At 60.4% G+C, this 12,023-nt stretch overlaps 1 protein-coding gene and 1 pseudogene across 6 annotated transcripts in view; both read right to left on the bottom strand.

Moving 5' to 3' along the window:
- LOC125181656 (fatty acyl-CoA reductase 1-like) overlaps window positions 1-12,023 on the bottom strand; it is a 98,722-nt pseudogene that overhangs the window by 47,420 nt on the left and 39,279 nt on the right.
- The window catches only part of ADCY10 (adenylate cyclase 10), a 33,909-nt gene continuing 23,162 nt past the window's right edge, over window positions 1,277-12,023 (bottom strand). For all 6 annotated transcript variants that reach the window (XM_066987901.1, XM_048056404.2, XM_066987899.1 and 3 more), the window contains 17 exons: window positions 11,892-12,013; window positions 11,189-11,265; window positions 10,115-10,304; window positions 9,120-9,172; window positions 8,227-8,380; window positions 7,804-7,996; window positions 7,394-7,480; window positions 6,657-6,940; window positions 5,853-5,989; window positions 5,084-5,215; window positions 4,234-4,488; window positions 3,751-4,089; window positions 3,481-3,532; window positions 3,010-3,232; window positions 2,532-2,639; window positions 2,177-2,358; window positions 1,277-1,509 (listed from right to left, as the gene is read on the bottom strand). In XM_066987901.1, coding sequence (XP_066844002.1) covers window positions 1,296-1,509; window positions 2,177-2,358; window positions 2,532-2,639; window positions 3,010-3,232; window positions 3,481-3,532; window positions 3,751-4,089; window positions 4,234-4,488; window positions 5,084-5,215; window positions 5,853-5,989; window positions 6,657-6,940; window positions 7,394-7,480; window positions 7,804-7,996; window positions 8,227-8,380; window positions 9,120-9,172; window positions 10,115-10,304; window positions 11,189-11,265; window positions 11,892-12,013 — 2,802 coding nt within the window. In that variant the 3' untranslated portion in view covers window positions 1,277-1,295. The remainder of the gene's footprint in view (window positions 1,510-2,176; window positions 2,359-2,531; window positions 2,640-3,009; window positions 3,233-3,480; window positions 3,533-3,750; window positions 4,090-4,233; window positions 4,489-5,083; window positions 5,216-5,852; window positions 5,990-6,656; window positions 6,941-7,393; window positions 7,481-7,803; window positions 7,997-8,226; window positions 8,381-9,119; window positions 9,173-10,114; window positions 10,305-11,188; window positions 11,266-11,891; window positions 12,014-12,023) is intronic.

The raw sequence follows: 12,023 nt of genomic DNA, 5'->3' as shown, positions 1-12,023 counted from the left end.
CACGCCTTACGCGGGCCAAAGCGACGGTGACGACGGGGTCAGTCGCGGCGCAGCGACCGAGGCGGCCGCCCGGCAGCGCAGGACTACAGCTCCCAGCATGCCTCGGGACGGAGCAGCCCACGTGACCCCGCGGGGACTCCGCAACGCCCCCCCCCGGGGCCGTTCCCCGCCTCTCCTCTCCTCTCCCTCTCCTCGCTCTCCCTCCCTCCCTCCCCCGCCCCTTTTCAGCCGGGCTCGCCGCCGCCAGACCCCACAGCCCCGCGGAGCACGGGTCCGGCGCGGCGCGGCGCGCCCCCCGCCCCGCACAAGGGCCGTTGCCCCAGGAACTGCTGCTGACGGTGCGGCGCCCCGACCGCCCGCCGCCTCGCCCCGCGCGCCGTCCCGGGGCGGCCCCAACCACCAAGCCCGTTGTGCTGTGGTGTGGTGTGGTGTGGTGTCCCGTCCCGTCCCGTCCCGTCCCGAACCGAGCCGAGCCGAGCCGAGCCGAGCCGAGGCGACGCGCCTTCTGCCCCGGAGCAGGGCGCCGCCATTTTGCCGCGGGCAGGGGCACCGACGAGAGTGCCGGCGGCGCGGGCGCCACCGCGCATGCGCGGGGCCGCTTAGCCTGCAGTACCGGCTTTTGGCCAGCAGGTGGCGGCAGGGGGCCGCAACCGCGCCGGTCCTCGGGTGCTCGGGTCCTCGGCTTCCCAAACCGTTTTCCCGGAGACCCGCAAAGGAAAACGGCAGAAAAACGCACCCCACGCCGTCTCGGGGAGGAAATACCTGCCCTGAGCAAGGCTGGAGGGGAGGCACCTGCCCGATGGCAAACTGGGAGCGGAGAGGAAGGCGAGGGGACACCCAGTGGGGCGGGGAGGGGGGGAAGGCTGAGCTGCCCGGGCACCAGCCCAGCGGTCGCAACAGCGCTGGGGGTTCTGTGCCCCCCAGTGGGGGTGGGACGGGCCTCTGTGGGCACAGAGCAGCCTGGCCCGTGGCTCCCCGCCCCGGTCTTGAGGCCAATGCTGGCACGGTGGCAGCAGCGCTCTGCCTGCCCTGCAGACCGGTGCCAGCCCCTGGCAGCTGCCCGTGTCCCACCCTGACCATGCCGTCTCCCTCCAGGTGCCCGCACGGGCCCCAAGGGAGCCTTCAGACCGCCTCCCCGGCAATGCAGCTTGTGCTGACGGGCCTTCTTCAGTGCCCCGCATCTCTCGCTGTGGGAGCGAGCTCTCCCTTTCTGAGAAGAACTTTCTTCTTATTTCCAACCTGAACCTCCCCTGGCGAGCCCCGACAACCACCACCATAAGAGAGCAGATGTTTTATTAAGACACGCTAAGAAGAGGAGGGATACAAAGGCAGTTGGCGGAGTGGGAGTCTTCTTCCCGAGCGGAGTCCATTCTCCTGTCCGTGTTGGCTTTCATGAGAGCTGCCAGGCGGGAGAACCTCCGTCCTCCTGATGTGCCCTCCAGGCTGTAGAGGTGCCCCAGTAAGGAGAGGCAGCGGGTCTGCTGAAGCTTCCAGGCGAGCTTCTTCCTCCTGGCACACAAGAGAAACTGCTGAGCCCAGAGGCACGGCTGTAGAGCACCAAATCAGGCTGGGCAGGGGAAAGTGGGGTGGCGGCTGAGACACGTCCGCCTCCTCAGAGGAAGGGAGCTGGTGCTGGAAGGGCTGCCGGCATGGAAGTGGGCAAATGAAGAAGTGCTGCCAGGGGCAGCCGACCGCTACAGAGGGTGTGCTGGCACTACGGCACCGAGGGGGGGGGAAGTGATGCCAGGCACCAGCAGGAGAAGGACTATCGCAACTCTGCGCCTCCTCATCACGCTCCCCGCCCCGCACGCACACCTTAACCCAACCCCATCCCGTCCCTGGAGGTCACTCCAGACTGCCTTCCTTCCCTTGTTAAGCCCGTCCTCCCTGTTCACACCTCTCTGTTCCCAGGCACCCCTGGCCTCATCTGAAACGTGCCAGCAGGTGCATCCCTCGGCACAAGCTGCTTTCTACCCAAAGGCCCAGGGACCGCACAGGGGGGCAGCGTGAGGCTGCACTGCCCGCTGTTTGACCCACACGTCGTGCCTTAATGCCTCGGTCCTGCTAATGAGCTATGGGACAGCGTAGGTATGGCCTGAAGTCCAGGCAGGCCTGGGCCTGAATGCCTGGCACCAGAATACTCTTCCTTTCCCATGTGCTCCCTTCTGCTGCTTACCGAGCCTCTGGCGGAAGGGAGGGTGTTCTTCTGTTTGGGGCACAAAGAGCACCCTGAAACCTTTCCCACAGAGACTTGACAAAGGCTCCGGCGCGCGTCTGAGGGAATCGCTTTTTCAGAAGGCTCAGCGCCCGCCTGGTCATTTTCTTGGCCAGCTTCACGCGTCCTAGATTACAGCAGACCTGCACAGGAAGAGGGAGACGGGCAGACATGGACCGCTTTCCCAAGCCTCTCCTCCTGCAGAGGCTGCAGAAATGTACCAGGGGCTGGCTATAGCAGGGACGCCCCCTGCAAGAAGGGAAAGCATCCGGCTCCATCCTCCAGGACACCCCTCTGCGTCACCCTGCCGCTTTACCTCCCCTTTGAGGCTGAAGAAGGTCGCCTCCTCAAAGCAGTCTAACGCAGTTGCTGTCTTCTCCATGGAGTTCCTCAGGGCCTCCGCTTCGTTCAGCTTCATAAGGGCCTTCGAGCAAGCACACAGGCAGCAGGTGAGCATCGGTGCAGAGCCCCTGGCCAGCTCCGTCCTTCCCTCTTGCCTCCTGTGGCACCTGCCTTAGGAGGGCCCGCATCTCCCCACGCGATCCCTGCCCTAGCACAGTGGCCCGTGGGCTCGGAGCTCAGGCACCAAGGGAGCCTTCAGACCGCCTCCCAGGTAAAGCAGCTTGTGCTGACGGGCCTGCTTCAGTGCCCCGTGTCTCTTGCTGCGGGAGAGGCAAAGCGCAGGAAACAGTCCGGCTCTGCCCCCGCTGTTTCTTTTGGGAGGCCCCTTAGCGGGCGTGTCCTGTTGCAGTGGACTCCAGGTGCGGTGCGTGCTGGCAAGCAGGGCCACTCACCATGTAGCTGTTGGAGACGTGCAGGTAGGCAGCCGCACACTCCAGCAGGTAATAGAAGGCTCGGGGAGCGTTGCCTATGGCCACATAGTGGCGAGCCAAAGGCACAAGCACTGATTCGATGATGGCTTCGCATTTGCAGGAACACTCGCCACCTTCCTTCTCTTCGGTCCTGCTGGGCTGCGCAGTTGTCCCTTCGCCCTCTGGTGGAAACCGCTCGGACGCTCTGGTCAGCGGCAGGATGCCAGGAAAAGAAGAGAGCAAAGAGCGGATGAGCATCACCTGAGATGACCCTGCTCTCCCTACAGGTAGCAACAAAAGCCCAGTTTCCTGCTGTCTCATCCCAGCTCCCACCCCACAGCCAGCCTCCTCCTCCCAGAGCTGGAGTCCCAGCCAGCAGCCAAACGGCAGAGCTCCATCTGTCTCCTCTGGAGCTCACTGGTTTCCACAATCATCAGAACCTTGTCTCCTCACCTCAACTCCTCCTCCGAGAAAGCCTGCTGCTGCTGCAGGGCATTTGCACTACCTGGGAAGAAGAGAGAGCGTGTCAAGGGCCTCCCCACGTAGCCCGGGCTAAGAGCTGCGGGCTTGCAAGGCTCCTGCCGAGCAGACCCAGGGCACAAGAGCTGCGGTGATCATCCTCGTCCCCTGGCTCATCCCTGGCAAGCTGGGGCCCACCAGGTCCCCAGCACATGGGCCTGGGCTTCCAGAGGGAGGGGGCTCCGCAGCACGCACACAGCTTACCCTCAGGGGTGTGAGTCCTGTCCTTCTTCAGCTGTTCTCCAGCGAGCACCAAGGCCTCCCAGCTGTGCCAGTCATCCTCGTCAGCAGAGCCCTGGCAGTTTTCCCCATCCTGGGGACTGGGGACGGCAAAGCGGTGGAAGGCCACAAAGTCCCCTCCGTGGCAGCTCCGGCATTTGTGCGCGTGCTTCTCCAGGAACGCAGCACACTTGCGCTGCGCGTTGGCCCTCTGCCTCTCCGGCCACAGCTCGTAGGCTGCCTCCCGCAGCAGCGGGGCACAGAAGGCCAGGACGCCAGCCCGCCACTCCGTGGGCTCCTCGCTCATAGACGGCCTCTCCGCCCCTGCAAGGCAATGGATCGTGGCCTCAGACAGAGTGGTAGAGGCATTCTCAACAGCCGCTGGGAATTTCCCTCTGCGCAAAGCTGGTGGGGGAAGGCCCCTTTCAGCTACAGCGCTCCTGGGTCTACGTTACTGCCACCACTTACCGCTCCCTGCCTGCTGAGAGGTGGCCGGCCCCTCTCTAGCATCTTGGACGTCTCTGGGCACCCCTGTGTTCTTCAGCCACTTAATGATGTTGTCGCCCACCAGCACGTCCAACAAGTAATTCATCTGCTGCCTGATGCAGGTGGGAAGGATGTGAGCCAGCAGCTGGGTGGTAAACACCGGCCCTATGATGGCCGCAAACTTCAAAACCGTCTGCTTCATCAGCGTGATCCGGTCCAGCTCAGCCAGCGCAATCTCTGTCAAGAAGAAGCAAAACGTCTCTCTCTTTTGTGTCCCACAGCCTGAGCTTGGAGAGGCTGGACATTTCCACCACGGGAAACAGGGTAGACTTTGGCCTCTCTTCCTCAAGATGGCACCTGCTGGGCAATCGCATCCCAGGGGAATGTCTTCAGGATGGCTCCACTCCTCTGGCAACCACAGGCCACAAGGCCCAGGGATAAGAGAGACCCAGACAAGAGCTCCTCCACCAAGGATGGGGAGGGCACGATCCTGCGGGTACATGCGACCCGCGATGCGACCTAGCAGAGCTGAACTAGGCTGACGCCCAGCAGTGCACACAGAGAACAGAGAGCGCTTTCACCACCTCAGAGCTGGACTTGGAGCTCCCCGCAACTGCTGTGCGCCTCACAGGTAGGCTCACAGCTGGTCCACAGCCCGGAGGGGGACATCTGTGCCCTTAAGCACAGAGCTCTTTCTGCTCAGACCGGAGTCGCTTTCCTGGCAGGGACCCCCCGGCTGAGCGGGTGACTCCGCAGCATGCCGATGCCCAGCCCCTCTCTCATGTGCACCCCAGGAAAGGACCCCAGCACAGCCGCGAACCCAGCCCCTCACCTTTCAAGGTGGCCGGCAGCACGGTGGTCTCCAGGCTGACGTCTGGTCTGATGGTGCAGACCCTGCCGCTGTTATTCCCAGCACTGGAGCTTGAGGTGGCTGAGACGAGGTGTGAAGCCTCGACTGCAGAAGCTGGGGAGAGAGAGAGAGAGCATGAACAAGGTGGGGCAAGTCCAACCTGTCACGGTCGGGTGCGCTTCATGGCCCGCACCGAATGCGGTCAGTGAGCGGGGCAAACCGGTTTCCACTGCAGTGTTTTTGTCTGCATCACCCTTGCAACTCTTTTTCCGCCTTCAGACCAGCTGCCCAGCTGTACTGAATGAAAGTCCCGCGACAGAACACAGCAGTTGCTGCCTTTGACAGCGCTACCTCCCACAGCCAGGGAAATTGCTGGTGATAATCCAAAAGGCAAAGCCCATGCAGGCTGTCCCCAGGGCAACAGCACTCTGCTTGGCATTGCTCTTGCAATTACTGCTCTTGCATTACTGCCAAGCTCCTCAGTTCCCAGCGCCTTTGCGGGCATTTATGGTTTTGGATTACAGTTTCCCAGGTCTGTCCCTCTCCTGCAGAAGGGCTTTCTTCTCAAGGGAGCTGGTGGCTTGCCAAGGTGACAGCAAGGTGTGCGGGAGCCCACACCTCAGCCAGATCAAGTTCTGTCCTGCTGCCAGATCGGACTCTGCCCAGACTCACTGGAGAGCCACAGGACACGGTCGTGCCGGGGGGACGGAGGTGCAACAGCGTCTAGCCAGTGCGCAACAAGAGTGCTTACCGACCAAGCCCTCCCAGTCGTCCTCTGCTTCTTTGTCCTGCCTCCCAGTGCGGAACAAGAGCATGTTGTTGCAACGCAGGCAGCGCAGCAGTTCCTCGCAGTAATATGGGATGCCAGAGCTTCTTTGGATCAGGAACCTGGGCAGGAGCAGAGCCAGCAGTGACCAACACCAGGGAAGTACGGTGCGACACAGTTCTGATGGGCGGGCGGCGAGTCACTCAGCCTCACAGGGTAACCAGCCTCTTTGTCACAGCTACGGCGCACTTCAGAAGGGGGCGGTCCTCCCACTGGCTTGGACCCCCTTGGTTTAGGACCCCCTGACCCTACACCGTTTGCTGGAGTCCATGGGGAAATGGTCGTGGACAATGTCCCAAGCACAACACAGCAAGCCTGACCTTCCCTGTCCTCAGGAGCCCAGATCTGCTCTGGCAGCTGGCTGGACCCTTGCTCCTGGGAATCCCTCCTGCAGCCTGGCCACATAGGTCAAAGCCTTTTGCACGCCTCAGCCATGCTAAGGCTTGGGCACCCACTCCCTCTGCTCTCCTCTTCTCTCCCCTTTCCTCCCTGCCTTGCCCTCCCTCCTCTGCAACAGCAAAGGGCTGTCACTGCCCACGTGCTGCATCTTGGGAGCTGCCTATTCTTAGCTCACGCCTGCTGTGGTGAGTCTTAAGGAGAAACCCAGGTCCTTGCTGGAGTCAAGGATGCTGCCAGAAGGCCCCGTGCTTCCTTTCCTGCGGGGCGACTTCCTTCCGTGGGCGGCGTAGGTCCAGCCCCTCCGGAAGAACTCCCTGGCCTGCAACATACCTTGCTAGATCCCTGGGGATGCTGACCACTCCAAGGTCCCGGCAGGCTTTCTGCACCACAGCTGCAGGTTTCAGCTCTTCCAGATGAAGACAGCTGATTCTCTGGGACATTGTGCTGTCTGCTGCAGCTTTGAAAAAGCTCTCCGTTCTCTCGTGGCCAGGAGCTAAGCTCATGACCATAAAGAGCGTGACGCTTTGGAGCACGGGCCACATGATAATCCAGGAGGCAGGGTCGATGAAGTGGGCGTTGTCGATGACAAATATGCCGAATTCTCCTCCAAGGGTCTGAAAAAAGCAGATGGGTCTGTGTGGGGTCTGGCGGATTCTCAAGCGTCTTCTAGGGGAGGAAATGTAGCCCCTCTCTCCGGAGACAGAGAATACTCAGAAGTCTCTCCCCAGCCGCTTCCCTCTTCAGAAGCTTACTGGCTGTTCATTTCTGCGAGACTTTAGGGTCTCCTCAGACATCACTTGCCCTTCTGAAGGAGGGAACTTGGGCAAAGGAACGCAGAAGGCGTCAATCCTCCTCCAGGGCACATACCCTCCAACTTAACAGGAGGCGAGCTACTAGGCATATGGGGAGGGCTCGAGAGGGGCTTCTGGGAGGAGGGTCTCCTGGGCCCTGAAGGGCGATGACCCTGGCACGTCGTCCTGCTGCCCACTCAGGCCGCTCTGATGTGGAGCCTGCAGCGGGCAGGGTTGTTTTCTTTCTCTGACCCAGGTGGAAGGAGGAACGCTCACCTTCTGTAGCACTTGCGTACAAGTCAGGTGCAACTCCCTTTTCCTTGGAGTGTCATGCATCTTGCGAATCTTGTCCGGGATGGCAAACTGGACAGGAAAGCGGAGTCAGAAAGAAACATCATCCTGGGACCAGGCATGCCTATCCACCAAGCTAGACGGCAGAGCAAAGCGCCTCTGCTTTTGCATGAGGTCAGCACGAGCCTCTCTTCACTGGCCTTTCCAGGGTGCTGACCAAGACACCTGGCTCATGCACAGGACATGAAGTCACCACAGGCAGGGAGCCTCCCCGGACCCAGGAATCAGAACGCGGTGCCATGAGCCCCGCAGCTCCCAGCCCGGAGCTAAGCCTGCCCAGCAGAACACCCAAACAACAACCAGCCTACCTCAGGAGGCCTCCCTCTGGCTCTCACCTTGACGAGGAAAATGTCATTGAGGAGGCAATATCTGCTCTCTTCTATCGCCCCTTGGAGCTTGGCCTGCAGGGTGCGCTGCCTGTCCTCGCACGTTTCACCCGCCTGCAGGCCCAGAGCCCTGGCCACCAGCATACGGATGGCAGAGAAGGGCTGCCTCACGTTGGCCTCGGTCAGTTCCACGGTGACAACCCTGCGGTGCAAAAGCAAAAGGCACCTGAGCTGCAGAAAAGGCCCCCAGTAGCCCACGCCTGCCAAGACAGGAGAGCTAGAGATTCACGCCGCCTGGTTCTTACTGCAAAGGAACGCAGGGTGCGCAGTCCCGGGGGTGGGGGAGGAGGGCCAGGCACAGGGCAGAGGCATCGCAGTCTTCCACGAACGTCAGGGGACAGGCACGGGAAGGGTCTCAAAAAACCCACTTACCTGTGCCTGGCGGCCTGGCCTAGAAAGGCCAGCTCGGTAAGTAAGTGGCTCTTTCCAGAGCCCAGGATGCCTACATACGCCAGGATGTGCGGCTGTCCCAAAGCCTCATAGGCCTTCAAGCTGCGTTCAAAGAGGTCAATCTCCACCTCGCGACCTGTGAAGACCAACCAGGAAACAAGCTGCTGCAGCATGCTGAAAAGCAGGGCGGCATTCCCTTTTGCTGGCGCGGCGGCTTCCCCCCACCATGTCAGCAAGCCTGCCTACACCCAGGCCTCCTTCCAAGCCCCTCATCTCAGCTTTGGCACCACTGCCTTCCTTAGAGCACTAACAGACCCGCCTGCCCGCTGGCCACACGGCGCAGCTCCTAGGACCTCTTTCACCTCGGCTTCTCCTCCCAGAGGCAACGAGATTCAGCCAGCTGGACGCAGCTCCCCACACTGATCCAGCCCAAGACTGGAGGGCACACTTTGAGGCACTGCAGGCAGCTGCGCCCAAAAGGCATGCCAAACATCTCACTGCACCCTGAGCTCCAGAGCTCTTGCCAGCACCCTGTAGCTAAGGCAGCGTCTTCGGGCCTGTTCTGGTTTTGGCTGCGATACAGCTCCTTGTCTTCACAGGAGCTTGGAGCGAGCTGTGATGTGGTGGACTTGCCACCAAAGGAATGCTGAGAACACACTGAACCCTTGCCGAGCAGTGCTGGCACAGTGTCAAGGCCTCTGCACTTTCTCATGCTGCCCCACCAGCCAGCAGGCTAGAGGAGGGAGGAAGGGAGGAAGGGAGCGAGCGGCTGTGTTGGGCTCAGCTGCCTGCCGGGGTTAACCTCCAGCAAGGCGCACAGCTTTGGGCAAAGGGAAGCAGCTGGGGTTCTGAAGAGCGAGGACTTCTCTACTTACCCAGCAAGGGGCCATAGTCCGACCTCTCCTTGGTGAGACCCATGTCAAAGATGCTAGAAGGGGGAGAAGACAAAACATGCGTCTCACTTAGCTGGTCGGAAGCCAGGGAATATAGAGCCTGCTGTGTTAGGGGAGGAGACCCTCCGCAGGTAACTGCTTTTCTTTCCAGCAGCACGCTATCCGGAGCGTGCTCCCCGGCCAAAGTTCGAGTGGACATGCCAGGACAGCTTCAAGCACAAAGAAGGCCAGCAGCCGTGGCGGGACAGCAGAAGGTGTTGGGAGTCCCTCGCCAGAGGCCAAAACCAAAGAAAACCCAGATGGGGCAAAGAAGCCAGGGTGTGCTGTAGGCTAGTAGACTGCTTTGTCACCCTGGACAAGCAAAAGCAGCCTCTTGGAAAGGAGGACCTGTGTCACTTAGTGGCTCAGGACACCAAGCATCTGGCACCTTTGGCTCAAGTCTTTTGATAGTTTTCAAGAGACAGCAACGTTAACATTCAGAAGGTCCTCCAACCCTGGCCCAGAGGGACACCTGAGAACTGAGCAGGCAGACAGGAGGAAGAGTGGCCCAGTGGCCCACCTTTCCCCAGGGCGACATGACAGACCCAAAACTCCCTGCGCAGAAGGAGCTGGGAAAAAATTCCTCCTTGCGTCAGAATGACCTCTGCCGTAGCCTTGCACGTAGTGGAGCAAGCACAGCGCAGGGAGCCCAGCGGAAAGCCGCTTGGACAAAGCCTGCATGGCTAGCGTGCGTCTCCAAAGCAGGACAACCTTCCCCACCCCACTGGCATCACTCCCGGCTCTCTTAGCAGCAGGAGACAGAAGGGCAGAGAGGTACAAAGCAGACCCGTGCCAGGCCTTTGGATCTTCCTGGCCACGGGGAAGGGATGTCTGTGGGAGACCAGGCTGGTCTCTTGCTGCACAGCTCCTCTTTGCCGGCCAAGGTTGCACCCTTGGGGTCCCTGTGCCCCCATCCAGATGGCTCGGAAGACACTCACCGCTTCTCGGTGATCCCCACATATTGATAGATATGGCCGGGATTGGTAACGCCTTTCAGCTTTGTCTCCGGCAACTCCTTGAAGAAGTAACCAGGCAGGCGAGAGGCTGCGTAGGTGGCTTCATCACAGGACACCAGCCTAGGGTAGTGCACCATCAAGCGGGCAGCCAAATTCACCTTATGGCCAATCACTGCCACAGAGAGAGAACACGTTGACATGGTTAGGAAAGCAGCCTTGCCCCACCCTTCAAGGCCAAGGGCTACTTCCCCTTGTTGTCCATAGGTGCATGCCCAGTGGACTGCACCAATAAGCACACAGAGCTGAAATCCACACGAAGGTCTTTTAATTAAATAACTAATTATATAACTCTGCAGAGTCAGGTGCTTGGCGATCTTTTGCAAAGCCAGCACACTTCAGACTTGAATCACCGTTATTTATACACAGCAAACTTGCAAAAGCTATCTCTTTGGCTACTTTCGATTGGCTATTACAGCTCACCTAACTTATGTCTACTGAGTTTGCACATTACAGAGGAAGAGCGGGGGAGGAGGGGACACCAAATCCCACATCAGCATACATTAGCATTTTGATGGGTATGTTTTTTAATATGTTTATGACCCTTAATGAGCAAAAGGTTACTATAGATCAGTCTGGAGCTGTTGCTCTCCTTCTTGTTTTTACCTTTTATCCCATATCTTCCTTGCTTCTGCTAGCTCAAGGCTGCCTGTCTCTCTGCTCCCTTATTTTCTCAGCTAAAAGACTATACGAGCTATAGAAAAGACTACACAAGCTACGGGCCTCCCTATATTCTTCAAGGTTTCCTTGTTTTTTTTTTCCCCAGCTTTGGGACTACACCCTCAGGCACAGGTCAACCCAGCGGCAGGGCAAGCGGACCCAGCGGGAACCACAAGTCTCTGAGCCCATTCTCCCACCTCAGGTGGAGACCGGTGCCATCTGGGCCGCCACCGGCAGGCTGTGGCATATGTGCTTGCCCCAGCCTGCCCATCTCTTCATGACTGACATCCTTAAGCGCACCCACGCCAGCCTCCCACTCTTCAGACTAAGGTGCGGTACCTGTATGTTCGGCCCTCTCAGGGTGGCCACAGAGGCCGCAGAACACCGTCCCGCTGGTGACCCCGACGGACACTGCCCTGGCACGCAGGGAGAGAAGCGCAAAGTCAGTGGCGCCCCAGGCGCAGTCCTGCTCGCCCCGCTCCGCCCCTTCCCACATCTCCCCTTGGCGCCAGCCAGGGCCACCTGCTGTCCCACAGCCAGTGCGTGTCTTGGGGACTTGGAGAGCTCGGGGCGCAACACACCCCGCTCACAAGGGACACGGGGAGGGCGCACGCAAGATGGCTTGGACCCTTCCCCTGAGGCACGATGGCTGCGACCTGCAGCAGGCCACAGCCCCTCTCATTAGTGGAGGAAAGCAGGTGCTGCCCACAGAGCACCTACAATGCCAGCGACTTGAGATCACGGGGCTGGGCCCGAGCCCTGTTCCTGGCCCTGTTGCCCAGAGGGGCCTGCCTCTGGCACCAAGGAGCCTCGTGCCCTGGTGAGGGCTCGCTCCAGCACCACGACTGGCAGGCTCTGCTTGGAGGGCCTGCGCCTGGCTGCCCTGAGCTAAGCCCAGGGGCCGCCTGCTGCCTCTCAGGGTGCTGCCTCAATCCTGCCAGGGACAAAGGAGGCCAAGCCAGGAGGCCACATCTCTTGCTGGTCAGCCCCCTTGCGCTGTCCCAGGCAGCACGCACGCCCTGCAACGCTGCCACACACTCACTCAAGTTTCCTCAGCGACGCGGAGCACATGCTGACGATCTGAAGAGCGCTTTCCAATGCATGGATGCTCTCGTGCTGCAGCTTTGCTCCAGACAGTCCCAACACACAGAGGAACGTGCAGCCCTGCAGAGGA

This window comes from Anser cygnoides, chromosome Z, assembly GCF_040182565.1.
Source record: "Anser cygnoides isolate HZ-2024a breed goose chromosome Z, Taihu_goose_T2T_genome, whole genome shotgun sequence".
NCBI lineage: Eukaryota > Metazoa > Chordata > Aves > Anseriformes > Anatidae > Anser > Anser cygnoides.
The sequence above is the reverse complement of the archived record's forward strand: the minus strand, read 5'-3'. Positions and strand labels throughout refer to the sequence as shown.